We start from the raw sequence: 26,361 nt of genomic DNA, 5'->3' as shown, positions 1-26,361 counted from the left end.
TTTCAAGAGCTCACTCAAAGTCGTCAGAAATCCACGTGTTCGTCCTCCGTCCACGAGGAGGCAGTGTTGCAGTCGCCATTCCCATTGAATCTGAACGAGGTCTCGTTTACAATTGGAAATTGAAAAACGAGCCTTGATATGATCTTCCATTATGTCTTTATTTGGCACAAGTTGGGAAACGAAGCAAGACCTTCATTTATTTAGCTCGAGCATATTACACTTCCCTTTTAAGGACGATTTTCTTCACCTGTTAAATTTTCTTCTTCTACGCCACTAAAGCAGCATCGCCTGAAGAGGTGTCGGACAACGCCTGTTGTTGGCTAGCTTGTTTCAACATTAGCGGATTTAACTAGTCACCATTTCACAGTTGCAACAACGATGTAATGTAGCATCAACATTGCTAGCAAACGAGAATGGAGTTCGTCTAATCATCTCTGGTGAGTACCGTGTGTTTATTTTTCTTCTTCTTCGTTTATTTTTTTTCTGCTTCGAAATGTTACGAGAGAAACGATTGTGAGGTGACTGTTGTGACGAGACTGATGTTGTCATGGCCGAGCAACAGTTGGCAGTGATAATTTGGCCTGACCGGCAACTCCTGCTGGTGCTATTTTGCTGTGAGTGACTCCTGATTGATTGGTCAATCGCTGTTTCGAAATCCATGTCACGATATCAATGGGGAAGATGATGTCACGGACTTCCGGGTTCCACACATCAAATGCGTTTCCGGTGTTGTGCCGCAAACTGCACCCCTGCCGTCGGTGTAAGATATTTATTTGCTATAAGACATATAAGATGCGATCGGGCTGTCAGATCGTATCGGGGTCGCCTGCAGATGACGTCACGCTACAGGATTGTCTGGAAATGGTCCGTTTACAATTGTTCAAAATAACACATTTCATGGACTAAACTTGTAAAAACGTAAATCAATCTAAAAATCTAAAAGCATAATACTTCGAGAGTGGGGTTAAAAAAATAGATTGAAGCGCCTTCCAGTACAGCAGCGCTAACAAAGTTAGCTTCGGTTTGGTTCTATCATTCACAATAACAAAAAAAAAACAATCTTAATGAAAATAGGGACACATTAACAATCTAAACTGACAATATTTTAATTATTTTGTGTATTCAATCTATTTTATTATGTATTCAATTATATTCTTAGGTTTATTTACGTTTTTACAATTTCAATCCATACATTTTTGTTATTTCAGTGACATATTTCATATTTTCTTTCCAATGTTTACCGTCAACTGGATCATTTCCGGCCAATCCTGTAGCGGGACGTGTTCGTTAGGCGACCCTGATACCATCTGGCAGCCCCACCACATCTACCGACACCCCCGCCTCCTCATACGTCGTTCGACTTGCCCCTTGATTAATTACGCAAATAAACAAATCAAAACTAATAACCAAAAAAAAAAAAACGATAATATGCAATTATTTGGTACTCGGGGAGAATAGGTCATTATTCAGTCTTTGACTGCATAGTTCTGTCAAGCGATAAATAAAAAATTAATTGCACAAAATTAATTAATTGCGCCATTAGAGTGCTGGGTCAATTCAAGTTTGATAACAACGCAAAAAAACAAACAAACAACAACAAAAACAACAATTTCATGTACATCCAACAAACACACAACATTTTGATGCCGTTTTGTTTCCGTATAAACACGATTTGGCACAGCACATTCAAACGACACACTTCCTGTATCGGTCACATTATTATTATTATTATAATTATTATTATTATTATTTCTTTAAACTGACACACACACCAATACGGGGTTTCGTACTTGTTGATGACATAGTTCAGTAAATAATGCTAATACTGAACTTTTTGGGATTTATTTTGGTCGACTAAATAAATAAAATGCACCCAAATCATCCTAACAACTCTACTAAAAAAACAACAGTACAAAATCGATTGTTTTCTAATTTTAGTATGACAACATGTGATAAAACTATCATCAAATGGATCCCACGGCATTTTTTTATGTAATCTAAAAGATTTCGATCCGCTGCGCATGCGCACACGCACGCGCGGCGAACACGACCCCCGCCCCCCCAAAAAAGCCCCGCCGCAGACCACGTGTAAGGTTTCACTTCCCGCCCCGCCCTGACTGACAAGCCAGGCCGGCCAATGAGTGGCGGCGCTGTCCTGTGGACCAAAGCGGAAGCAGGCCAATCGTCATAGCGCGGAGGCGGAGCCGACTGGTGTGGGCGTGTCCACGTCCTGCTCCATTTGAGCCACTTTTGGGGGAGAGAGAGAAAAAGAAAAAAAAAAAAAGTGGCGGACTCGAGCTGGTGCTTCTCGCCGGTCCGTCGACGAACGCCCGAGTCCCCGGTTGTGGTCCCGGTCGTGGTGAGCGGTTCTGGTCCCGGTCCCGGTCCCGGTCCCGGTCCGGTTGTTGGCTTCGGCATGCAGAGCGGCCGTGTGGCGCGCCTGCTGGTGGCGCTGTTGTGCGCGGAAGTGTCGGGTAAGTTTGGCTGGCGTGCGGTGCGGTGTGGCGTCTTCTTGTTGTGTACTGCTGGCTGCCAAGTAACGGAGTACAAATACTTTTTTGTTTTTTTTGTTTTTTTGTTTTTTTGGTGGGGGGGAAAGCACCTGAAAATGAGACTTGACAACTTATGAAACTCGCGTGTGTACTTTCGACTCGACGCTCGAAGCTTTGTTCCAACTTACAAGCGACCATTTTGCGGGGAGGAAAATTCAAATTTCTGGCCGACTGATGGATGGATTGAGTGATTGACTGGTGACGTCACCATCGGTTGGTCTCGTCTGAAGAAGGGAAAATAAAGGCATATAAAAAGTTGAATTTTTGCGTTGTCGTTGTCATTAGCTAGCGTAGCATTTTTTAATGATTATTTTATTTTTTATTTTTTTGCTGGGCAGGTGACATGGATCAAAGTAGCAAGATGTCGGGCCGGGGCTCGTCTCATTGCTCCATTTGCACCACCTTTCTTTTTTTTTTCTCTAGCAAAGTAGCCATCATTTGATTGGTCGCGATTAGAGTGCTGAAAGTGTCCTTTTAACTTTGTTTAAAAGGCTCCAAAGTATTTTGCTTATCTCTAGGGATAGACCGATAATCGGCCTGACTGATCGATTATCGGCGCCGATATTGTGCATTTTGACAAATATCGCTATCGGCCTTTTATTTTCAAAATCTGATGGCTGTTAAAAAGGTCCATCGAAAACCTTTTTATGAAATTTCAGGGAACTATATTTATTTCAATTTTCAAATAGCACAAATATGTAAATCCTTTGCGCTCCCGTATAGTTCTAATTGAAAAATCTACTATGAACAAAATGTCTGCTTTCTCTTAAAAAACCCAAAACAAGTCAAATGTGAGTGAGTTGATGTTGCGTTGCGTTTTCCTCAGCGGCGCTGGTCCGCGTGGGCGGCGAGGCGTATGCGGAGGAATGGGCGGAGGTGTTCCCCACGCTGCTGTCGGCGCCCGGCGAGCGCGACCGCCTGCTGGTGGCGCTGCCGGCGTTCGGGCGGACCCTGCGGCTCCACGCCAGCAGAAATGACGGCGATGGCGGCCCGCTGGCGACGCACCTGCTGGTGGAGGAACGGCGGGCCGGGACCACGCGGCCCCAGCGCGTGCGGATGGACCGGAACCGGCTCTGCCTCTACTCGGGCTCGGTCCTGGACCGACCCGGATCGCTGGTGTCCCTCACTGCCTGCGGAGGCCTGGTACGCACGCACACACACAAAAAGAAATCACCCTGGTCCGACCCGATCAGGTTTTTGTGGGCGGATCCAAAGTTTGGCAGACACGACCCAAAAAAAAAGAGGTTTTGACTTGGGATTTTGTACGTAAAATACATGACTCGGCACCTCTGACGTCTACGCATGACTTGGCAAAATGTTGCGTTTCTTTGTGACAAAAATGTGCTGCTTTTCATATAGCGTGGCAGCTTTAATATCACGATATTGCCGTTATCGTTCCATGCGGTCCCGTTTCCTGTTCCAGACGGGTCTGATCCACGTGGGCGGCGAGGTTCTGTTTGTCCGTCCTCTGGAGGAGCAGAAGCACAACAAGAGTTGGCTGGCGAGCCTGTCGGGAATCAAACATCAGCTGCTGCGGCAGCGGTCCCGTCGGGAGGCGGAGCACGTTGGAGAACGGCAACAACAACGCAGACCAGGTCAGCCGCAGCCACAAGCGATGCACTCAAACACAAACAGGATCATGCACAGGGCGGCATGCGCAGGAGCAGGAATTGCCAATGACAAGAAGGCCAAGATGAGGGAAGTGGCAGCAAAACGGAACAGGGACAGGAACAGAAGAGGATTTTGTAAATGAACGAGCGGAAAGAAGAACAGGAACATAGGCAGGAAAAGGAATTGGAATATGAACGGGGCGGAAACAGAAAAGGAACGCGAATCAACCAAAGAAACTTGAACAAGGACAGGAACAGAAACTGGAAAAGGATCATGAACACCAATATGGACGTGAGGACGAGGAACGTGGGCAGAAACGGGAACAAAAAAAAACCCAAACAGAATCAAGCTTTAAAAAGGAGCATGAACAGTGGCTGAAACGCAAATCATCTTAACTGTCTGTCAACACATTTGTAAACATTAGTGTCATGCAACATGTCAAAAAGACGTGTTTTAAAATGTTGAAATTGAAGATATAATCCATATTTTCCACAGAAATGTATGCAAAAGTGAGTGAATTGCTGGATGGATAAACACAAGTCAGAGTGCGCCGATGAGTCGTCTTCTTCGCCTGAAGACTTGCGCCCATTTCCCCGCCACTCATGTGAGGAGCCCCCTAGTGGCCCGCCAAGTCATTGCTCAATAAGTCATGAACAATGGAGCTGTTGGAGTGGCTGGATCTGAACTACAAATATCGCCATACTTGCGTAGGTGTATCAAGAAGCTATCAGGACACAAAGTGTCCCGATTTATTTCCATATCGATATATCGTTATATCGTCACACTCCTCATCAGGATCGAGAACAGGTACTTGCTTGCATGTGAAGCGAAACATAAACATGCACCGGATGAAGAAGCTTTTCTTTAGCACCTCCCATCCTGTAGATGGCAGGCTTGCTTCCATCTGGCTCAAGAAGAAGCGTTCTTGCTCCACAGCGCCCTCTGCTGGATGTCTCACTGCGCTCACTTGACCCCAATTGCAAGCTTCAAACGGGAAAAAGATTGCTGCTTGAATGAAAAAATGTGACTCGGCGCTTTTGCTCCGCTGTTTGGATTCAAAAGTGCAAAGTCAACGCTGGTGTAACAAATGTGAGTCGGCGCTTGCAGAGCGAAAAGGATGACTCAGCTGCTTGAATGTTAAAAATGTGACTCGGTGCTTTCAAAGATGTGATTTAGATGTAAAATGATGACTCGGCACTTTGCGTGTGAACAAACATGACTCGGCCCTTGAAGAAAGACGTCAAAGTGTAAGCCGGGATTTGTGCCCGTTTCCAGTGGATGCGAGCAGACTGTAACGAGAGAACGCTCGTCATCGGCGCTCGTTTTACAAGACGCGCGCACGAGCACGAGGACACGCTCATTTGCAAAGCAGCTTGACCCCGCAAGAGTTACATAAGCCCCCTCAGTCAAGACCACACACATACACGTACACGCAAACGCGCACACTCTTAATACTTTCCACATGTTCACAAGCGGCTCAGACGGACGCCAGTGAGTGTGTGTTCAATTAAGAACGTGCGTGTGCGTCCAGGTTTGCGTCATCACTTCATGTAAAACGTGCGCAGACATAAAAAAAAAAAAAAAAAATGGGCGGATCAATCCAAATGTCGATATCGGTATCGATGAGCCGCCGACTGGAATTAGATTGCCGGCTTTTGGCCAATCAACACGCGTGTCGCGTGCGTTTGTTGGCAGCCGAGAAGCAGCAGCAGAGTTGGCAGAGTTGGAAGGTCGCGGAGGAGCGGCGGCGGAAGCGCGCTGCCATCGGCCTGGAGGACGCGTACACGGTGGAAACGCTGCTGGTGGCCGACTCCAGCATGGTCCGCTACCACGGCCCCGACGCCGCCAAGAGGTTCTTGTTGACCGTCATCAACATGGTGAGCGCTCGCCGCTCGCCGTTACTCTTCATTGCGTCAGCAAAAAATCGTTTTTCACCAGACTTTTATTGGTCGGCTCCCGAGAGCCAAACATTAGATTTGGCATAGGCATCTTTTATCATTCTTTCATCCAAAAAGTTTCCTCCTGTAAACATCATTAAGCATATATATCATTTATACTAAGACTGCATGATAATTGGAAAAATATAGTTGCCGAATATAGCGATATCGATATTATTGCGATATATAAAGAAATGACTTTTTTATTATCCAATGAAAGAAAAACATTTTATTCATGCATCAAAATAAGCAAACTCAATATAATCTTAGTTCATTAATTATAATGAGCTCTCAATAATTATTGGATGGCGGTGCACATTTTAGTTAGCGGCTGACTGGACAAATTCAGATGAAAGCATAAAATTCCATATGTAACATATTGCATGTCTTTGCGATACGCATGTTGCATGGGCCAATATCGCAATATCGTTGATTTTTTCGATATATTCTGCAGCCCTAATTTCTACATGTATTTAAGACAAGTTGTAACATGTCTGAAGTTGTCTTGTTTCTATTTAATAAATGTCAAATTCCATCAATCATGCTGTTTCGTCTCCAATTTCCATACTGTAAACGTATGCGATGGTATGGCAAGAAACGTTTCTTGGGAGGAGCAATATGGCCGCCTCGTGACCTCAAAAGTCTTGGCCTATCTCGGTTATCCAGTCATATATATATATAGTGTGAAAATTTGATGTGAAATACTTGTAGATAGATGGACTAAAAATGGACTGTATAAAAACAGGATGAGTTTGAATAACAAGCGTTATTGACAACGGACTAAAAGTGAGACCAAGTTTCAAAATGGCGGCTGACATGAACACTACGATATGTGTGTGTGTGTGTGTCAGGTGTACAACATGTTCCAGCACCAAAGTTTGGGCGTGAGGATCAACATTCGTGTCACCAAGTTGGTTTTGCTTCACAGCCGCCCTGTGAGTGTCACCTTGAAAACGTCCTCAAGCTTCCCGCTTCTGCCCATTTGTCATTTGCGGATTGTCGTGTGCGTGCGTGTCATCAGGAGAAGCTTTTGGTGGGCCACCACGGCGAACGTTCCCTGGAGAGTTTCTGCCAGTGGCAGCATCAGGAATTTGGAGGGCAGCGCTACCTGGGAAGCAATCACCTGCCCGGAGGACGCCACCAAGTCCCGCCCGTCGACGCCGCCGTGCTCGTCACCAGGTGGTTTGACTTGGTCGGCGTCAGAAGCCAGAACGGAACCGGCTCGTCTGTCGTCGGTCCCGCGGACGGACGGGCGGACGGGCGGGCCGGTTCTCGTCACAAGTCGTGTTCGGTTCCTCAATGATTGAAAACTTCACAGAAATCTTTTTCTCACCGACTAAAACCCTCATTAATAAACAATAACTCCCAAGAAATAAATCAGTATGCATTTTCGTCCACTCAGGAAGATGAGACAAAAATGGACTTCATAAAAAGTGGACTCAAATTTATGGACGCTTTAGTTGAGGAACAAAAATGATCTGATTTTGTCAAATCATGTGACACGCCCCCTTTCAAATCTCAACATGCACAAAGACGGGTGGGGGAGTCACGCGGTTTAAAAAAAAAAGGTTTAAAAGAAAAGAAAAGAAGTCTAGTTCTAATAACATGCATCCAACGGCGATAACGGTCCAGCAATAATGTTCATCCGACTGTGCTGGCTAACGCTCGTAGCTCGTAGCATGGAGCCATCGTAGCCACTTGTTGATATATGAACTGGAATGTGGCAAGTTGTTTTTCATCACAAAAAGATGAGAGAAAATTTCATGTGAAATAGTTTTACATCCAAAATGTCCAAAGCGACCAATCAGGGCTCACCTGTTTTCTGGGTTTGGTCATGAGCTACTTTCTCAGAACAGGTGATGTCATCATCGGTCGACAGACAGCAAGCGGAAAATGACTTTTTAAAGGTACTAATTGTACATGAAAAATAATCCAATTCATTCTGGACAAAAATTCACTTTTTACTGCTGAAAAAGTCTCAATGAGTCAAATATCCCTTTAAGTTTGATTTGGTTTCATTGAATTGAATTGTTCTTATTAGTTCCATCCACAAGGATCCAGATTTTAGTCCGAGGTGCTTTTTGTCGTCTCAGGTGAAGCTTGTAATCCACAATCTAGACGAGATTTCATTCTTCACAGAAGGGGAAGACAAAAACAAACAAACAAAACAAAGCTTTGTGCTCCGTGATTGGCTGTTGTCATGCAGGCATCATTTCCGCCATGTTTAGGCCAGTAGATCCGATCATGAAAATGGCCGTCCCAGACGGCATCGTGCTTCCTTTTCCCGACTTTGTGTTTTGTGTATGTTCAGGACAGACTTCTGCGTGCACAAGGAGGAACCGTGCGACACGGTTGGTAAGCGGACTCGATGGCGTTTTTTTTTTTATATGTGTTTTGGTGCATGTTTGTATTTCAGTTTTTGTTTTGAAATGTACCCGTCTTTTTGAGCCGCGTGGCCTGCGCTTGGTTAGCATGTGGCTAGCAGGCCTTTTGTGCGCGCGCAGGTATCGCGTACCTGGGCGGCGTGTGCAGCGCCAAGCGCAAGTGCGTCCTGGCTGAGGACAACGGCCTCAACTTGGCCTTCACCATCGCGCACGAGCTGGGACACAAGTGAGTTCGCGCTCCACCAATCACAAGCAAGCTTATTGAGGGCGCTGGATACAAAAAAATGCTCTTTTCATTGGTTTTCGGCAACATGTGAGAGGTGACATTTCATGGAAACCAAAAATATTTGAAGTCACGTGGCCATCAAGGACAACAACTCAAAAAAAACAACCAAGATGGGAGTTTGGGAGTTCTTGTTGTCACAGCGCGTGTGTTTGTGTTTGTGTGCGTGTTTGTGTTTGTGCGCTCGCCAGCGTGGGCATGAGCCACGACGACGAGCACGCCTCGTGCAGCGGCCACGCCTACATCATGTCCGGCGAGTGGGTGAAGGGTCGCAACCCCAGCGACCTTTCCTGGTCGGCGTGCAGCCGCGACGACCTGGAGAAGTTCCTCAGGTGATTGGCTGACATCCGTCCTCATTTGCATATCGCTCGCTTTTTGCATTTCATTTGCATTTTAGTCTTGCTCAAGTTTTAGCGCTTCATTGGCGCCTTATTCCCTCATTTGCATACCACATTAGTTTGCATTGAAGTATGAACTGGTTGGCATGTTGGCAGGGGCTCATTTGCATACAAGTACTACATTACTCCCATATTAATACTGGCTGGTTTGCATGAGTTTTCACTCACTCGTGATGTCATTTTAGTGCTTTCTGAATTGCTTGCATTTAGCCACGGGCTCATTTACATATTGTTGCTCACCGTTTTGCATATGTTATGAGGACCGCCTCCATGGTTTCATATTCAACTCATTTGCTTCTTCCAGCGCTGTTTGCCGTGTAACTTGTGTGCTCATTTGCATGTCATAGTTACTTGTGTATTTACTTTGAGCACTTTGAGTGCAACGTACACGGAGTCAAAAATCAAGAGTGTTCTTCCCTCATTTGCATAGCGGCCCGTCCCGGCCCGTTGATGCAAGTTGAGCGCTTTGAAGGTGGCGGCGTGTCCCAGCCAACGTTTGTCGCACGCGTGTGTGTCGCTCCGTCAGGTCCAAGTCGAGCGCGTGTCTGACGCACACGCACACGCACCCGAGGAGTCGCGACCAGCCGCGCCTCCCCCACAAGCTTCCCGGGATGCATTACAGCGTGGACGAGCAGTGTCAGATCCTCTTCGGGAACAACGCCACCTTCTGCGCAGACATGGAGGTGCACATTTTGCTTCTTCCTTCCTTCCTTCCTCGTCTTTGGCGGATCAGCACATAAACGGAATAGATGAGCACGTCGTGGATGCATCGGTGAACACATGAATGGGCGTCATGAATATGTCCTTTCTTGCATGTCCGTCTCGACATTCACGTTCTCATCCATCCTACGTCCGTTCGTCACGTCAACTCGTATTCATCCACGCATCATTCTTGTGTCCGTCATGTCAGCATTCATGCGCTCATCTTAGGAATGGCTTTGGCTGTCCCAATAATCATGTGTTCACCAGATGTCACCAGCTGCTTGGTCCTGTTGAGCGAGCGTCTCGTCACACATCCGACGTCTTGCCTCGACTTTGTCATAGTCGTACTCACTCACTCACTCACTCACTCAGTCACTCTGTTGCAAACTGCTGCAAATACTTCCACGCTTGCCTTTAGGCTTCATAAGAGGAATGCACGAGTGGACGTATGAAATAAATGAGCACATGACGGATCCCTGATGCTGATTGTGTGTCTGTCAGCACCTGATGTGCGCCGGCCTTTGGTGCCTGGTGGAGGGCGACGCCTCCTGCAAGACCAAACTGGACCCGCCTCTGGACGGAACTCAGTGCGGACCCGACAAGGTGGCGCTCGCTCGCTTTGCTCGTCTCCGCTCACCTGTGCGAGCGCGCGTGTTTGTCAACGTGCTTGTTTGCGTGCAACTTCGGAGCACGACGGCTTCCCAGAGCTTGTTTGGAAGTCAAATTTGTTTGTCATCATCAGCATCATATTAGATTTTGTTTTAAAATAACATTTGATCAAATGATGAAAAAAAATACATATATAATAAGAAAAATGTTTCAAAATATAAACTAATGAAATGATATTATAGTTTAGTTACTATTATAGCATTCACTTGGGGGGAAAAAAAAACTTTTTCTGACTCATTTTGGGGGAAGGCTTTGTTTTTTGAAGTTGTTTATTTTTGAATTATCATAAAAAATCTTCAGAAAAACAGGGGAATATTGATTCAGAAAAAAACAGGAGGAAAACCTTTCTCGTCGTATACATTTACAGGGTCCAAATTGGAGAACATTTCAGACTTGAGCATCATTTCTGCTCTTTTCAATTGATTTATCTTGAATAAATGAAAAAGTCGTGTCTCAAATATTTTCCAGTTTGGAAACCATGAATGTATCGAACGTTTCTTGGGAGGAGCAATATGGCCAGCTCAAAAGTCACTGGGATGTTGGTAGCAAGACGTACGTTATGAATGTGTGCCATCGTGTTTTTTCTGATTGTGTGTTGAATGTGCGTCAGTGGTGCCGCGCCGGCGAGTGCGTGAGCAAGACGCCGATCCCGCAGCACGTGGACGGCGACTGGAGCGGGTGGAGTCCGTGGAGCATGTGCAGCCGGACGTGCGCCACCGGCGTCCAGTTCAGGCAGCGCAAGTGCGACAACCCGCCGTACGTACGCACGCACGCCCGCACGCACGCACGCTCGCTCGGCCCTCAACTGCCGTACATTTATTTCTTTATTTTTAACAGGAAAAAAAAAATCCAGTTGCTATTTGAATAGATTTCATAGCGTAAAATATAAGGCTGCGTCTAAAATATCCATATTCCTTTTCATAACCCAATATCAAGTCATACAACAACGAATCGAAACTTTTTTTCCCTCCGTAAATGAAGTTAGGTCAGAATTGGACATCAAACAGGTACATTTGTTTTGATTTATTAACTACTGGAACGTTGATATCAAATCGGCCACAGGAATGTAAATGTGATGATTTATGCCACTTTATTTACATCGCACAGTGGTTGCATTGATTTCAATTATTATTATTTGTGGTTTTGATCAGGTCATGTTCCATAAAACATGCATGATACATGATTAATGTATTGCATTCGATTATAAATGTAAATATTCATATTTTGACTAATGCACCAAGTAAGGCTGGGTGATATATTGATTTTTATTTATTTATTTATATATATATTTTTTAAAGGGACACTTGACTCATTGAACAATTTCCAGCAGTGAAATGTTTTTGTCCAGAATGAATTTGATAACTTCATTATTATACATGTACAATTAATACCTTTAAAAAGTATATTTTTTTTCTACTTGCTGTCTGTCGACTGATGATGACATCACCTGTGGTAAGGAAGTAGGTAACTAACGACCAATCATGGCTCACTTGTTTTCTGGGTTTGCTCAGTAAACTGAGCCATAATTGGTTGTTAGTTACCTACTTCCTTACCACAGGTGATGTCATCATCAGTCGACAGACAGCAAGTAGAAAAAAAAATACTTTTTAAAGGTACTAATTGTACATGAAAGTTACTCCATTAATTCTAGACAAAATAATTGACTGCTGGAAATGGTTTAATGAGTCAAGTATTCCTTTAACTGAATTGACAATGTGAATTGAATTGATTTTATCAATCTAAATCGATAGCCAGCCACTTTTTCTTTTATTGTGGCGGCGGCGTTTTTTTGACAGCGTCGGCTTGCTGTCGATGGCCGCTATGGGCTCTCGTAACCATGACAACGGGCCTTATTTTGCTCGTGCGCGTGTGCGTGTGTGGACAGGCCGGGTCCGGGCGGGCATCCGTGCCCGAAGGCCAGCGTGGAGCACAAAGCCTGCGAAGGTCCTCCCTGCCCCAAGGGGGCGCCGAGCTTCCGAGACCTTCAGTGTCTGTCGTACGACCGCCACGCCGACAAGAAGAAGAGTCACATGCTGACGGCCGTCGTCGACGACGGTGACGTTTTGCACGTGTGCGTGTTCCGTGTGCGTGTGCTCATCCGTGTGTGCGTGCGTGCGTTTAGAGAAGCCGTGCGTGTTGCTGTGCAGTCCGGTGGGTCGCGACCTTTCGGTGCTGATGGCCGACCGGGTGATGGACGGGACGCCGTGCGGACCCTACGACGCCGACCTGTGCGTCAACGGCAGGTGTCAGGTATGCTAAGCTAAGCTAAGCTAAGCTAAGTCAGCGTTTGCTTTCTCTTTCTTCTTCTCTGATGGAGAAATGCGCTCTCGGGGTTGGAGGCCTTCTAGTGGTGAAGTCTCCTATTGCAACTTGAATTTGAAAGTCGGAAATTGACGGATTTTGGAAGTCAAAAGCAAATGAAAACAAAGTCAAATGAGAATTTGCAAAGGGATCATCGAATAACCGTGATGAGGAGTGGACGTGACTTTTTTTTTTTTTTTTTTTGTCTGTTGTTTGTCTGCGCATCTGGAAGCACTTAACACACACGCGCACACACACAGAAGGGCGTGTCCAATATGGATGTGATTATCACACGCACATACAACAAACAACACTCCGCGTCTTATTTTGACCTACTTTCAACACGCGCACGCACGCACGCACGCACGCACGCACCTTCATCCAGTACGCTCGTGTTGAAGGTCGATGAGGACAAGTCGAAAGTTTTGCAAGGCGTTGTCGGCGGAGAGTGCAAAAATACTCGTTAAATGTTGGATGTGGAAGTTGCTAATGGAGGAAGGTCGTGTTGATGTCACCCATTCATATGAACTCTTTGAAAATGGACAAAAATCATCTTATTTTTGGACACCTTCATTCTTGATTCGGACTTTGTGGGCGGACCCTCATATTTCAAAGTCATATACTGAAAACACTACTTTATCCTATTATTATTATTATTGTTATTACTTATTAGTAAAACTCTAAATTTGCGAGTTTAGAATGTTTGCCACTTTAAAAGTGACAAATTTGCAAGAAAAAAATCCAAATTTGTTACTTTCTGAAGTGGCAAATTTGTGAGAAAAAAAATCTCCAAAAGTTAGGAGAAATCCATGTAGCGTCCGACTTATACAAGACTTTTTTTTTTTTTTTTTCTCGGCGTATTACCCCCGCCCTCTAAAAGATGTTTTTAAACTTAATACGCCGTCGTAGAAATCAGTTAATTTTTGTTTTGTTTTGCAAATTTTGACATTTCCTGTCATTTATGTTTGATGTTCCAAGTGAATGTTTGTGTCGTTGAGAAAATCGGCTGCGACGGCATCATCGGCTCTTGGTCCAAAGAAGACGTTTGCGGCGTTTGCAACGGAGACGGCCGATCGTGCACCGTCGTCAGGGGAGACTTCAACCACACCGGCGGCATGGGTAACGACTTCCGCTTGGACTCGCTCGTCCTCTCGGTTTTTGCCTGCGTTTTGCGTTTTGCGTTTGGACGCCGCGTGTGCGCGCATGTCGTCAGGCTACGTGGAGGCGCTGGTGATTCCCGCCGGGGCGCGAAGGATCAAAGTGGTGGAGGACAAACCTTCGCACAGCTTTCTGGGTAACAAACACCTCGCCGCATCTGGACGCCGCCGCTTCGCACATCCTTCCTTCCTTTTCCTTCATTCTTTCTTTCGTTTTCATTTTTTTCTTTCTTTTGTCTTTTGTTTGATCTTTCTTTCGAAAAAAGGAATATTTTTTCTGCTTGCAAAAAAGATGCTTCCATCTCCTAAAACTGTAACTTGTCAAACTGACCATATTTATTCTTGCAATAATTACACTTCTTGCCAATTGTCATTTTTTTTCACGTTTATATAATAAGTGGATCCACGTGAATGTGTTTCCTTGATCGTGCGTTCAGCCTTGAAAGACGGCGACGGCGCCGGCAAGTCGATCAACAGCGACTGGAAGATCGAACTCCCGGGCGAGTTCCAGGTGGCCGGCACCACCGTCAGATACGTCCGCAGAGGATTGTGGGAAAAAATGTCGGCCAGGGGGCCCACGCGCACGCCCATGCACCTCATGGTAAACAAACCACAACGACACTCAATATTTGCACAGAGAAAATCGTGCACTTTTACTTTTTAGCTCCCACTCAAGATTGGATTTTTTTATACTAATGTGCAAAGTCTTGTCACACAGGAAGTTGTTCTCCATTTCATTCATATTTTTATTGTTGTGAACAAACAACATAAAAGTCATTTTATTTGTCATGTATTTTTTCTAATAATCAGCTGTTAGAATTTTATTCTGTTCAATATCAACATAAGAAGAAGATTATTTCAAATTCTTTTGAAAAAATGTGTTTTTTACTGAGGGAAAAATGGCATTTCTACAAGAAATAAGCCAATCCAAATATTTTTTTCCGGCAAAATTCTTGTTTGAAGGAAAATATCAAATATTGGAATTTTTACACATATTTGTAAACTTATTTATTTGTCCACTTGTGTTTCCATATTTGTTGAATATGTATTTGTGGTTGTGTCTTGCCAGGTGCTGCTTTTCCATGACCAAACGTACGGCATCCATTACGAGTACACGCTGGCCCTCAACGCGTCGCAACAGCGCCAGCAAACCACAACGCAACAACAACAACAAAACGACCACAACAATCCTCCACTCTACATCTGGACGCACAGCAGCTGGAACGCCTGCACCGCGCAATGCGGAGGAGGTGCGCACGCGTACGCATCATCACCCGCACCAAATACCTTTTGTGGCAAAATGTGGAATGTTTTTTTTTTGTTTTTTTGGTTTTTGCGCAGGCGAGAGGACGACGTCGGTGTCGTGCGTGCGCGTGGCCAACAAGTCGACGGAGGCCGCGGACGATTCCTTCTGTCGAGCTGACAATCGGCCGCCGCCGCCGCAAGTCCGCCCGTGCAACACACAACCCTGCCAATACCGGTATTATTATTATTATTATTATTAGCATTTTACAATCTTCATTTCATTTTGTTTTGTGTTTTCAATTCGTTTTTATGTTTTTTTTATTAGCTTGAGTGATTTCATAAATTCTTACTTTTAGTTCATTTCAGTATTAGTTTTCGTTTTAAAAAATGTATTTATATTTCAAAAGCGGCATGTGAGCGCCGTCATCTTTTGACGCTTTTCTGTTGGCTGCTGCTCGATGACGTCACTTCACTTTCAAATGTCCTGATTCTGGCAGTTCATATCAAATATCAAATCACATTTCATGCATTCAATTCACTTCAATTCAGACTAAAACCAAGAACATTTTTGCCATAATTCTAGTTAGTTTTGTAAACATCAAATGTAGTTTCAGTGAGTTTTTCATTTTTTGAAAAGCATTTTTGTTTTTATTTGAGTTCGTTAACACAATTGTTTTATGAATTTTAATTTTAGTTTGACTTTTTTTTTTTAAATAAAACATTTGAATGTAATCTATTTAATGTTTTAATTTCATTTCAAATTGTCCTTGTATGAAAAAACTGCGTCTGTTTGTGTGACCTTTTGTACTTTTTTTTTTTTTTTTTTTCCAGGTGGGTGTCGGGCGAGTGGGGCCCGTGCTCGACCACGTGCGGCGCCGGCACGCAGCGGCGGCGGGTGGCGTGCGCGCAGCAGCGGCGCCACGGCTGGCGGGACGAGGAGGAAGAGAAAGACGGGGACGGGGGCCGCTGCCCGGGGCCCCGCCCGCCCCCCCTGCAGGCCTGCGAGGGCCGCCTCTGCCTCAGCGTCTGGGAAGCGTCCGAGTGGTCGCAGGTCGCTTGATCGCCACAAATAGACAAAAAAAAAAAAAGAGATGATGATGATAAGCTGAGCTCTCTCTCCAAAAGAAAGAAATAAAAGGGAAAAATATCTATTCTCAATAATCATAAATATTAAAATATATGTTTTTGTGGCACTTTTTTCTTGCAAATTATCAATTTTATTCAATATAAAATACATATTAAAATTTAAAACATGTAAATGCTCAAAATAAAGAAATATTGAATCCTGTAAATTGATATTATTTGTCATAAAATCATCATAAAATATTTTTTTTTCAATTCAAGTTTATTGATCAGACTCATGTCTATATGACAAACACACACAGCACATATTGTGTATAAAAAAAAAAGAAAAAAAATGAATAAAAAATCATTTAAAATCAAGAAAAATGTCATTTCCAAAAGTACAAATTTTTTAAAAAAAATAATAAAAAACAAGTAACTAAATAAAGCAATAATGAACATTTTCTACCGTTTCTTCAGGGAAGAAATCGTGTCAACGTTTGCAAATGTAATGTTGTCATTTTCCGAATTGAAAAGAAGCGAGACAAAATCAAAATGGCCGCATTTCTTGCGTTGTGGTTTCAGTGCTCGGAAGGCTGCGGGGCGGGCGTGCGCACTCGCAGCGTCACGTGCGGCAACGGCGGCGGCGGCTGCGATCCGCTGGTGCGCCCCGCCCACCAGGAACCGTGCCAGGACCTGTCGCGGTGCTACGAGTGGAAGACGGCGCAGTGGTCCAAGGTGCGAACCGGCGCCGATCGCGTGATCGCATCTTTGCGTACGCGTCGCATGACCGCGTTGCAGGTGACGTGACTGGTTTGTTGGCGAACCGCATTCGCGTTCAGACGCGGCAGTTTGGTCGCACGCGTCGCCTCCTTTCTCACCCGTGCGACTCAAAAGAAAAGAAAAAGTAATACAAATGTTTTGTTTCTTGTAAATGAAGTCAATTGACAAATTGTCTGCCCTTATTTTCTTCTTCTTTTGGACCTGTGGCGATCTGCGATTGGTCCAAACGAGCGGCGTTTTTTGTTTTGATGTCTTTTGCGTGTGTCGCCAGTGCTCGTCGTCGTGTGGGCGGGGCCTGCAGTCGCGAGCGGTGCAGTGCATGCACAAGGTGACGGGTCGCCACGGCAACGAGTGCCCACCCGCCCTGCGCCCGCCCACCTATCGCCCGTGCCAGCCCGAGGCCGACTGCCGGCGCAAGGTCGACCGGGTCAACGGCAACACCATCACCTCGCCCAGGCTAGGTCCGCCCCCGGCGCCGCTTCTGCTCCGACTTGGCTTGCTTTTTCTTCTCATCCGCTTGTTTTGGGCCTTCCAATGCTTTGACTTGTTCACGTTTGTCGTCCTGTAGTTTTGCTTGCCCGGATGACGATTTTACCTTCTGCTTGTGTCTTCTTCTTCTCTGACGTTATTTCTTCTTCTGGTCGTGGTGATGATCGTGTTTCTGTTTAGTGCCTTCGAAACCGCACTTTGACTTTTTCTTTCATGTTTAATGCCAAAATCTTGTCATTTCATGAATAATCCTAATAATAAAATCTTCTTCTTCTTTATTTCTTCTTTTGCTTCTACTTTGTGTTGTCATTTTTGTGATTCGCTTGTATTTCTTACGGTTGTGCTTCTCCTTCTTGTGGCTCGACTTGATCTTCTGCTTCCGATTTTTGCGCTTGTGGCAGCCGGTCATGCGCCTTGTTTGTTTGTTTGTTTGTTTGCCCCCAACTCAGCCGCCCTGACGTTCAAGTGTTCCGGCGACCAGTGGCCCGTGTACTGCCGCGTGATCCGTGAGAAGAATCTTTGCCGGGACATGCGCTGGTACCAACGCTGCTGCCAGACGTGCAGGGACTTTTACGCCACCAGGACCTCGTGAGCGAGTCGCCAACCGGGAACGGAAGGACAGGACTTGAAAATGTTCAGTAGGACTTTTGTTTTGGTTTTTTATTTTGCTGTACCACCCAAAACGAGCAAAAAGCCCAAAAAGCAGGTGGCGCCATTGCACAACATCTGGAACCGCCTCATCTGCTCCTACTTTTGTGCTTCTCCTTCATTTCATTTGTCTGCTGCTACATTTTTTGCCCTTCTAATGTTCCCTTTTGTGTCTTTGTGCTGCTTGTAAACGTTTTGGTGGTTCGACTTGTGCCGCCGGCTTGGCTGGCGTCCGTCTTCTTCGAGTTGACTTTCTTCAGTTCCGCTTCTGCTTCGGTCTTGCCTGGTTCTATTTGTTGTTTTTCTGCTTCTACGTCTGCTACTGAGTTCTTCTGGTTTGCAACTTCTGCTTGTTCCACATTGCACACATTTAAAGAATAAGAATAAGAATAATACTAGCGCATTTTACTCTGTTAATAATGGTTGTTGTACTGTATTGTAGCCAAATGTCGCTAACATGGACGCCACCTCCTCCATCAGAAGCAGGAAGTGCTCCACATACCTCACAACGCGTTAGCCGACTGGCGCTAACCTTTAGCGTGTTGCAAACAAAAGGAAGTTGAAAAGGAGCCGGCAGAACTCGGAACGCTTCTGCACAAACGCCAACATGCGGCTAACATTAGCGCTTTGCTAACACGCGGCTAAAAACATCACGCGAGTATGTTTGCAGACAGGAAGTTGGGGGGCGGGACCAAGTGGGTCTGACTTTGATGTCGTCAATGTGATGTCATCGCTTTGCTCCTCCCTTCCCTCCCTGATCAAACGTCTTATCTAAGGTGCTATTGTATCTTTTATATTTGTTTTTATTTGTGATTATTTAACACATGGATGATGATGATGACTTTGTGTATTGTTGTTGATATTTGGTTTAGTCGGCCGCCATTTTGTGTACTTGACGTACTTGACGTACTTGATGGTGCTCTACGCAAATAAAAGTTCCGGACCAGCCTCAAGCCCCGCCTCCATCTTGCGATGCCCCGTCAGGGTGAGTCCAACATGAGATGCGCTTTTTATTATTTGCACAAACGCAAGACATCCTTTTCACGCACTTGTGGCGGCGCTCCGCAAATGTACCAATTGCGTCGCTTGGCGCTTGGCGGCACGTCGTGGACGTTCGCTCGCTCGTTTGATGTCGCCGAGCGGCGCTCGTTCAAATTGATGGACAAACGCATTTTTCATCACCTTGCCGAACAAACGCGAACGAATCGAAATGAATGAGCAGACGCGCTCAATTCGCCGATTGGCCGACGTGAGCCAATTCGCAGCCAGATAACCTTCTTCGACACCCACGTCACTCACCGGGCCAAGTCACAGATACGACTGGACATCAGACACCTTTTGGAAACGTGTACTGTTATTCATCATAATCATAAGTGAAGACACTGCTCATGCTCACAGCAATTATTTTGAGCAAACAGACGACTTGTTCATCCTTCCCAGGAAATGACAATGTCCCGTCAGCGCTCAGCTCTTTTTACAACGCTCTCGCTTGCCTCTGGAGGGCGGGGCCAACGTGTTGGTGTCACGTCAACGTCACCTCACTCGACTTTCTGCGTTCACCTTCCTGCCGTCCGTCCGTCCGTCCGTCTGTCTGTGGAACATTTGGGCGACAGTCGCACGCACGCACGCGAGCGCGGCTGGTACTGCCTCGCCATATGAGCATTTCATCAGAGGCGCCAGCAGGGGGAGATGAAACTCCAGATGGATTCTCCCGTTTGCCAACAATATCTTCGCTGCCGTAAATAAGTGCGCGTGCATCAAGAAGCACGAATGGCGAAAATACGGAAAAATTGAGTTTTCAGCGTGGCGGACATTTTGACTTGGAAGTTGCAATGATTTCAACTTGTGGGCATGTTTTTGTGATGACAGAAATTAGGTTGACTTGTGAGTCTGCGAGAGCCACAAAATGCGTCATCAAGTCATAATGTGAATGAAACGACATTTAGCAGCCATTTTGCACATTTGGATTTGTGTGGAAATAACGTGAGCAAATGTGAGATTAGGAACAAATTGTCACATGGGAGATTCCACTGAAACTGTTCAAGCAAAACAAAACATTTGATTCATGCAACATGCCGTACATCAGCGATAATTTTGTCGGCACAAAAATGGCGTCATTTTCCTCACGAAAAGGTTTTTTCAGATGAACTCAAATAAATCTAAAAGTGACAATTTCATCGATGGATTGTGTTTTTTTTTTTTTTTTTTAACAGTAATGCATAATTTTATAAAATTGAGGAATGTTTAGACAAGAGAGAAATGTGAGAAAAGTATATCAACTGTGTGGCTTAAAACATTTGGAATCAATTTCAGACATAAAGCTAACGGGTATTTGCGGGTATTTTTTGGAACCGAACCCCATCAAAACAAAGCAAAAACAAAAGATGGAAACCTTTTATTGGATTGGCTCAGAATCACAAATGATGTGGATGCACGTTTGCCTTGTTGTTTTTCTTTTCCGCCGAGACACTCTTATTTTGACGGCAGGAAGTGGACGCGTGTCACGTCAGGACGCTTGACTGCTGGCTCATCTTCCAGTTGGGAAGCGAGCGGCGAGGAAGCCTTTTCCTTTTCCTTTTCCTTTTCTTTTTTGTTTCCTTTTTTGAAGCGGCCGCGCGCAACGCAGCGGGCGCAGCCGTCTTTGACCGGGACGCGGCATGGACTCGGCTCCGGACGAGTCTTTGTTCCCCGGCCGCATCCCGGCGGACGCGCACGTGTCGGAGCGGGAAGCGTGCGCGTGGCTGTGCGCGCGCCTGCGCACGGCGCACCTGGCCGAGTTGCGGCAGCTCCTGCTGGCCGCCGCCGGCGCGGACGCCCGCTTTCCCGCCGCCGCGCTCTTCCGGGACCAGATGCGCGTCCAGGACGGCGCGTCGGAGCGGCGCGCGCTGGCGGCGGACGTCGTCGCCATCTTCAAGCTGCTCCGCGCCGGCGAGGAGCAGGGGCGTGCCGAGGGGGGTCCTCGGGGGGGCCGGCGGCACCCCACCTGCCCGGGAGTGGCGCCGGAGGCGGGCGGCCGGGCGGCGTCCCCGGGCAAGCCGCACCGCCTGCCCCGTTACTCGCACTCGTCTTTCCGGCCCCCGCCGGGCCCCCCGCCGGGGCCGGGGCCGGGGCCGGGCCCCCGCTGCTCTCTGCAGAAGAGGAAGGACTTCCAAAAGATGGCCGCCTTGCGCCCGCAGGTCAGTGCCGCAACTTACGGCGCGGCGGCGTGTCGGCTCACGCTCAAGTGTCAACTGGTCGCCGGTCAAGACACAGACTAAAAAACAAACAAACGATTGGAGCCAAGCGGCAGATTGGTCGCAAATCAATTTTAGCCTGCGTATGGACAATCGGCCGACTGGTCGCTGTCAGGACAAACATTGCAGTTACATTTATGGAGGTTGATTTTCAATTTGAATTCATTACTTTTGAAATGATCTTTAATGAAATCGACTTAAAATTTTAATTTAAAATTAAATGTAATAACATTACATTTAATGAAAAATCTAAACTTTATTATTAAATTTACAATTAAATAATTACAAAATTTAATCATGTGATTTAATTGAAATTTTTACATAAATATTTAACATTTTTCATCACCATTTATCATTTTATCCCCATTATTAAATAAAAATTATTTTTTTTTAATTAAAACTATTAATAATTAATTGAAAAATTGCAGAGGTCCATTTGTGGGTGTTGATTTGAACTCTTTTGGAAGTGAGTCCTGAGTCGTGTGTTGTTCACGTAGCGTTAGATCAACTCCACAGTAGTGTTAGATTAACCGTGTTTGTCCTGCAGGGGGTGACCGATTCCGATGGGCGTGTCCCGGGTTCCGGGCTCGGGCCCCGCCGTCACGGGCCGGCCGCCTTCTTCAGCCGCAGCTCGGAGGCGGCGTACGACAACGGCCAGTACCGGGCGCCGCCGGGCCTTCACGAGCGGCGCCGCTTCAAGCACGAAAGTCTGGACGAGCGCCGGGGGCCCGCCTGCCGGGGGCCCGCCGCCCGCCGGGGGCCCGCCGCCCGCCGGGGGCCGCCCGTCAAGAGCCTGAGCCTGAACGCGGACGAGCGCGAGCGGCGCTTCGGCGGCCCCGAGTGGGCGGGGGCGGAGTCGAGCGCGTTCGTCGGGACCCGGACGGAGGGCGGCGGCCGCGAGGGGGCGGCGGCCTCCGACGAAGACTCGGAGCCGACGGCGGACGACATCAGCGACATGTTCCGCTTCCTGGACGAGATGAGTGTGATGACGTCGTCGTGCTACGACAGCGCCGCCTCGCTCGGGTACGTTTTTTTTGCCTGCCAGATTCGTTGGCTGCTTTTACAACTCGGCGCTCGGATTGAGCAGCAAACGATTGCAATCCGTCCTTTACGAGTTCCTTTTCCTTTTTTCAAAATTATTTCCCGACATTCAAATTCACTCGAACTTGAAAGAAATATTTGACGAGAGGACTCCGCTAACTTTGAGGTCGTTTGTTTATTTTTTTCACTTTTTCAAGCGTTTCAGAGTATTTCGGCACATTTTGACACGACTTTAAGGGAGCATTTTAGTCTCGTAGGGAACTGAAGAGTCATTTTCAACTTTTCTGCCGTATTTCAGTCGATTTCTATTAAATTTGCTTTTCATGAGTATTTTGGTCCCTTTTTTTTTATGTAGTTATGCTTTTACTGCAGGTCGGACAGCAGCGGCGGCGGCGGCGACGCGACTTTGGCGGTCCGCCGGCAGCCGGACGGCGGCGACCTGAAGGCCAGCGTGGGCGAGCTGGCCACCCGGATGAGCCACGTGGAGAGCACGTTGGCGTCGCTGGCGGCCGTGCGCGCCGACGTCTCGCGGCTCCTCGGCAAGCTCGACAAGCTGGACCGCAAGATTCGAGCGCCGGCCGGAAACGCCCGTGAGTCCCAAAATGCAACTTCCACGACACAAACACACAAATCAGGCAAACCGTTTGGTTTGGTTTGGTTTGGTTTTTTCTCTCTGTTGTAAAGTTCAAGAAATAGTTTTGAACCCGAATCCTTCATTTGAAAGCGCAACCTGAATTTGAAATTGGCAATTTCCCAACCCACAACCCGAATATGAAATCTCAAATTTATTGACCACCAAAAGTGGCAAATTATACCGTTAAATAATTAAATAAATGTGTCATTAATTAATGAATTAATGAAATGTTGAATTGATTAATTAAATATGGAAACAAATAAATCCATGTTTACTAAATGTCATGAATGAATTAAATGACAAATAATTTCTCTATTTGATTATTTTCTGCTCACTGTGTTGCGGTGCATTAGCCCCGCCCACTAACTTTGACGCTTGGTTTGATCGATAATATCAATTCATGAAATAATACAGAAATAATTATATATATTGAATTATTTCATGACACGTTTATTTCATTCCATTTATTGAAGCATTTAATGATGGATGTCATTTTGTCCCTTTTGGTCCTCCATACAAATCGAAAGGCGAACGAATGCTTGTTTGAATCTCAAATTTGAAGCCGTAAGCCTTCTTTGAAAATCCCAATTCGAAAGCCCAAGTGTGACTTCGGTTCAATCTTGTTTGAAGGCCGACTTTATTGTCGTTAGTGTTTGTTCACGAGAGCTTCCATTTTTCAATGACTTCTCCATTGATTTTTAGAACAATGAATTATTATGTCATTAAGTGTTATGATTTGGAATGAATGATTCAATAATTTGACTTATTGTTTCATAAATATGATTAACATTCTAATGACTACTTGACTTGCGCCACCTCCAAGCAGATGGTGACGGCAGGCATCAGGACACGGCCGAGTCGTCCCCACGGCAACGGTGGCACGCGGCCGGCGACGTTTCCTCGCCGCACGTCTTCGCCGCCGCCGCCGAGCGCAGCCCGAGGCGGAAGAAGGCGTCGTCGCGCCCGTTCCACGAGGACGCGGCGGGCGTCGGAGTCGACGCGTTGAGGAACTGGAGGACGTTTTCCGGCCGGCACGGCGACCAGCAGACCAAAGGGGTACGCGCACGTCGTTTCAAATCCAAATTCAAAAGTCTACTTTGAAAAGAAACGTGTAGGACCTGTGTGTATAAAATCAAATCAAAGGTCAAGTTATGAAGCGGCCATCTGCATCAACTTCTATTTGGAGTTGACAGAAATCCAACACGCGTTTTTCGCGTTTTTCGCGTTTTTCACGTTTTTAACGTTTTTCGCGTTTTTCACGTTTTTCACGTTTTTCACGTTTTTCACGCACAGGCGCCGCAGCCAGAGCGCCGCTTCGACTTCTCGCCGCCCAAGGCCGCCGCGTCGCACGTGACGGCCGGAAGTCCGCTTTATTCCAACGTGCGTCTCGCTGCGCATTCTTGGAACGTGCAGCAGTTGAAAGCCACACCAGCAGATGGCGCCATCGCACACCTTCAGGTACCAACCACCGCCACGTTTTTCAACAAGCTCAACTATTGGTCATTCTTGCCGAGCCAACAAGTCGTTGTCATTGCGCGCTCTTTCTTTTTTTTTTTTTTGGCATAGGCGGAGTGCGCGTCCGCCAACAAGCTGGCCTTCTGGCTGGAGGACGTTCACACGCCGGGATACGATTCGCTGCTGAAGCGGCGGGAGGCGGAGTTCCGCAGGGCCAAGGCGTGCAAGATGGCCGCCCTGATCGCCGCCACCTTCGCCGTCATCCTGGTCATCGTGGTGCCCATCTGCGCCATGAAGACCTGAGCTAGCTTATGCTAACCTGGATGTAGCCAAGCGCATCCGCGGCGAGCTGGCTAGCTTGCGGAGTCATCCGCTAACTGCTGGCGAGCTGATGCTAACAGGAAGTAGGGCAGCCGTAGTGTCGTGCTGTTTCATACTTGGCTCCGCCTCTCTGGGGACCGACACTTCCGATTGGCTGATAGCGAATGTCACATTTCCTGAACACGAACTCTTTTTGAATGTTTAGAGGACTGTGTTTGGGACTTGACTCCGCCTCTCAGTAGTCCACATGCACTTCTGATTGGTGGATGCGTGAATGGCATGTAGACTTCCTGTTTACTCCAGTGGGGGCGGGACTTCAAATCTTCTGCCAATAAGAGAAGAAAAAATGTTGACTTTTGCACAATCAAACTTTTTTTTTCTTTTCTTTTTTTGACGTTTGCTGCGGCGTCGCCATGCCAACGATGCCCCGCCTCCAGTCGTGTTTTTTTTCTTTTTTTTCGTGACCTTCATCATGCGTCGGCTGACATTTGTCACCCGTTAACGATTTCATTCGCGCCGGGCGCCGTCAAGCGTCTCGAATTTTACGATGGCGACCTTTCGAAAACAACTTCCTGTTCATTAAACGACAAATTTATTTTGTCGCTCTCAAAAGGTTTTCGCAGGCCTGAACTTGACAAAGATGAGCAACATCTCCGAATACAAACTGACCCTCAGCAAAAAAAAAATAATATATGTATATATATATATTAGTGCTGTCAAAGTTTAAGGGTTGACTAATTAATCATAAAAAAATATTGCATGAATCATTCATTAACGCAGATTAATCACACTATTAATTTTGACCGCATTTAATAAATGTTTGCGTATGACATTCCGATTATATGAAATTATGCAATTAACTCATTCAAGCCCAAAAATGTGTAAAAATGTTTTTAATACTTTGTCATTCACTCCCAAAAACGTGTTTACACTTTTTATTTATGTATTTATTTTTAATGCAAGCACATAGAGAAAGACTTTGATGCGGCTTCTGACATGAAAGCAATGGTAGTTATTAAAAACACAGCCAGCAGGTGGCAGCAGAGTATAAGAGATCAGCTCTGTTTGTCAGGAATGTGAATACTGATGAAACTTAAACTACATTCTAATTCTAATGGCTGCCAAATGGAAACAGGTACAAATATACTTTTTTTTTTCTTTTTTTTTCTCTCTGATGAAAGAAGAGACTCTCATCTTTGTTTTTGTAGGTTCCATGTTTTGACAGCAATAGAAGACAACGTTCTGTGGGCCTTTCAAGATCTGTCAAAAGTTTTCTTCGATGAAAATGTCTGTGAGTCGATGAGTGAATAAAGTGATGAGAAAAAGAAGACGATGAGCGTGTCCAGTGGATCCAAAGAAATTCGGATGCCGTTTGGATGCCGCGTGTCCGCATGGGACGCTTGCAGGTGCATTGTGGGACTTTTGTTTTTGTTTGGCTCAAGCTGGCGGCAGCTGG

General features: G+C 46.1%; 2 protein-coding genes across 4 annotated transcripts; both read left to right on the top strand.

Annotated features, from left to right (window-relative positions):
• Positions 1-89: 89 nt before the first annotated feature.
• adamts17 (ADAM metallopeptidase with thrombospondin type 1 motif, 17) lies at positions 90-19,174 on the top strand. Of its 3 annotated transcripts, none has more exons than XM_077520407.1 (23): positions 90-437; positions 3,379-3,695; positions 3,976-4,147; positions 5,859-6,040; positions 6,952-7,035; positions 7,122-7,279; positions 8,412-8,455; positions 8,605-8,710; positions 8,959-9,099; positions 9,692-9,848; positions 10,369-10,470; positions 11,147-11,292; positions 12,422-12,591; positions 12,659-12,786; positions 13,836-13,956; positions 14,051-14,131; positions 14,432-14,595; positions 15,064-15,244; positions 15,336-15,474; positions 16,071-16,290; positions 16,887-17,039; positions 17,356-17,545; positions 18,023-19,174. In XM_077520407.1, the coding sequence occupies exons 2-23, from the start codon at positions 3,609-3,611 to the stop codon at positions 18,163-18,165; spliced, it is 3,069 nt and encodes a 1,022-aa protein (XP_077376533.1). In that variant the 5' UTR covers positions 90-437; positions 3,379-3,608; the 3' UTR covers positions 18,166-19,174. The 3 variants fall into 3 exon arrangements, with proteins under 3 accessions (XP_077376533.1, XP_077376534.1, XP_077376535.1); XM_077520408.1 differs by lacking the exon at positions 90-437 and adding an exon at positions 2,229-2,474; XM_077520409.1 differs by lacking the exons at positions 90-437; positions 3,379-3,695; positions 3,976-4,147 and adding an exon at positions 4,174-5,252.
• Positions 19,067-25,735, top strand: LOC144018197 (major intrinsically disordered Notch2-binding receptor 1-like). The gene is made up of 7 exons (XM_077520413.1): positions 19,067-19,206; positions 20,830-21,397; positions 22,002-22,477; positions 22,868-23,085; positions 23,956-24,185; positions 24,423-24,587; positions 24,696-25,735. The coding sequence occupies exons 2-7, from the start codon at positions 20,879-20,881 to the stop codon at positions 24,885-24,887; spliced, it is 1,800 nt and encodes a 599-aa protein (XP_077376539.1). The 5' UTR covers positions 19,067-19,206; positions 20,830-20,878; the 3' UTR covers positions 24,888-25,735.
• The last annotated feature ends 626 nt before the right edge of the window (positions 25,736-26,361 follow it).

This window comes from Festucalex cinctus, chromosome 4 (assembly GCF_051991245.1).
Source record: "Festucalex cinctus isolate MCC-2025b chromosome 4, RoL_Fcin_1.0, whole genome shotgun sequence".
In the NCBI taxonomy this organism is placed as follows: domain Eukaryota; kingdom Metazoa; phylum Chordata; class Actinopteri; order Syngnathiformes; family Syngnathidae; genus Festucalex; species Festucalex cinctus.
The sequence above is the reverse complement of the archived record's forward strand: the minus strand, read 5'-3'. Positions and strand labels throughout refer to the sequence as shown.

Bases quoted from the DNA above. Each gene is read 5' to 3' on its own strand.
- adamts17 (XM_077520408.1), top strand. From the start codon at position 2,417: ATGCAGAGCGGCCGTGTGGCGCGCCTGCTGGTGGCGCTGTTGTGCGCG. The intron at 3,696-3,975 runs GTACGCACGCAC...TTCCTGTTCCAG, and splicing joins TCACTGCCTGCGGAGGCCTG to ACGGGTCTGATCCACGTGGG. The intron at 14,132-14,431 runs GTAACAAACACC...TCGTGCGTTCAG, and splicing joins ACCTTCGCACAGCTTTCTGG to CCTTGAAAGACGGCGACGGC.
- LOC144018197 (XM_077520413.1), top strand. From the start codon at position 20,879: ATGGACTCGGCTCCGGACGAGTCTTTGTTCCCCGGCCGCATCCCGGCG. The intron at 21,398-22,001 runs GTCAGTGCCGCA...TTTGTCCTGCAG, and splicing joins TGGCCGCCTTGCGCCCGCAG to GGGGTGACCGATTCCGATGG. The intron at 22,478-22,867 runs GTACGTTTTTTT...CTTTTACTGCAG, and splicing joins GACAGCGCCGCCTCGCTCGG to GTCGGACAGCAGCGGCGGCG.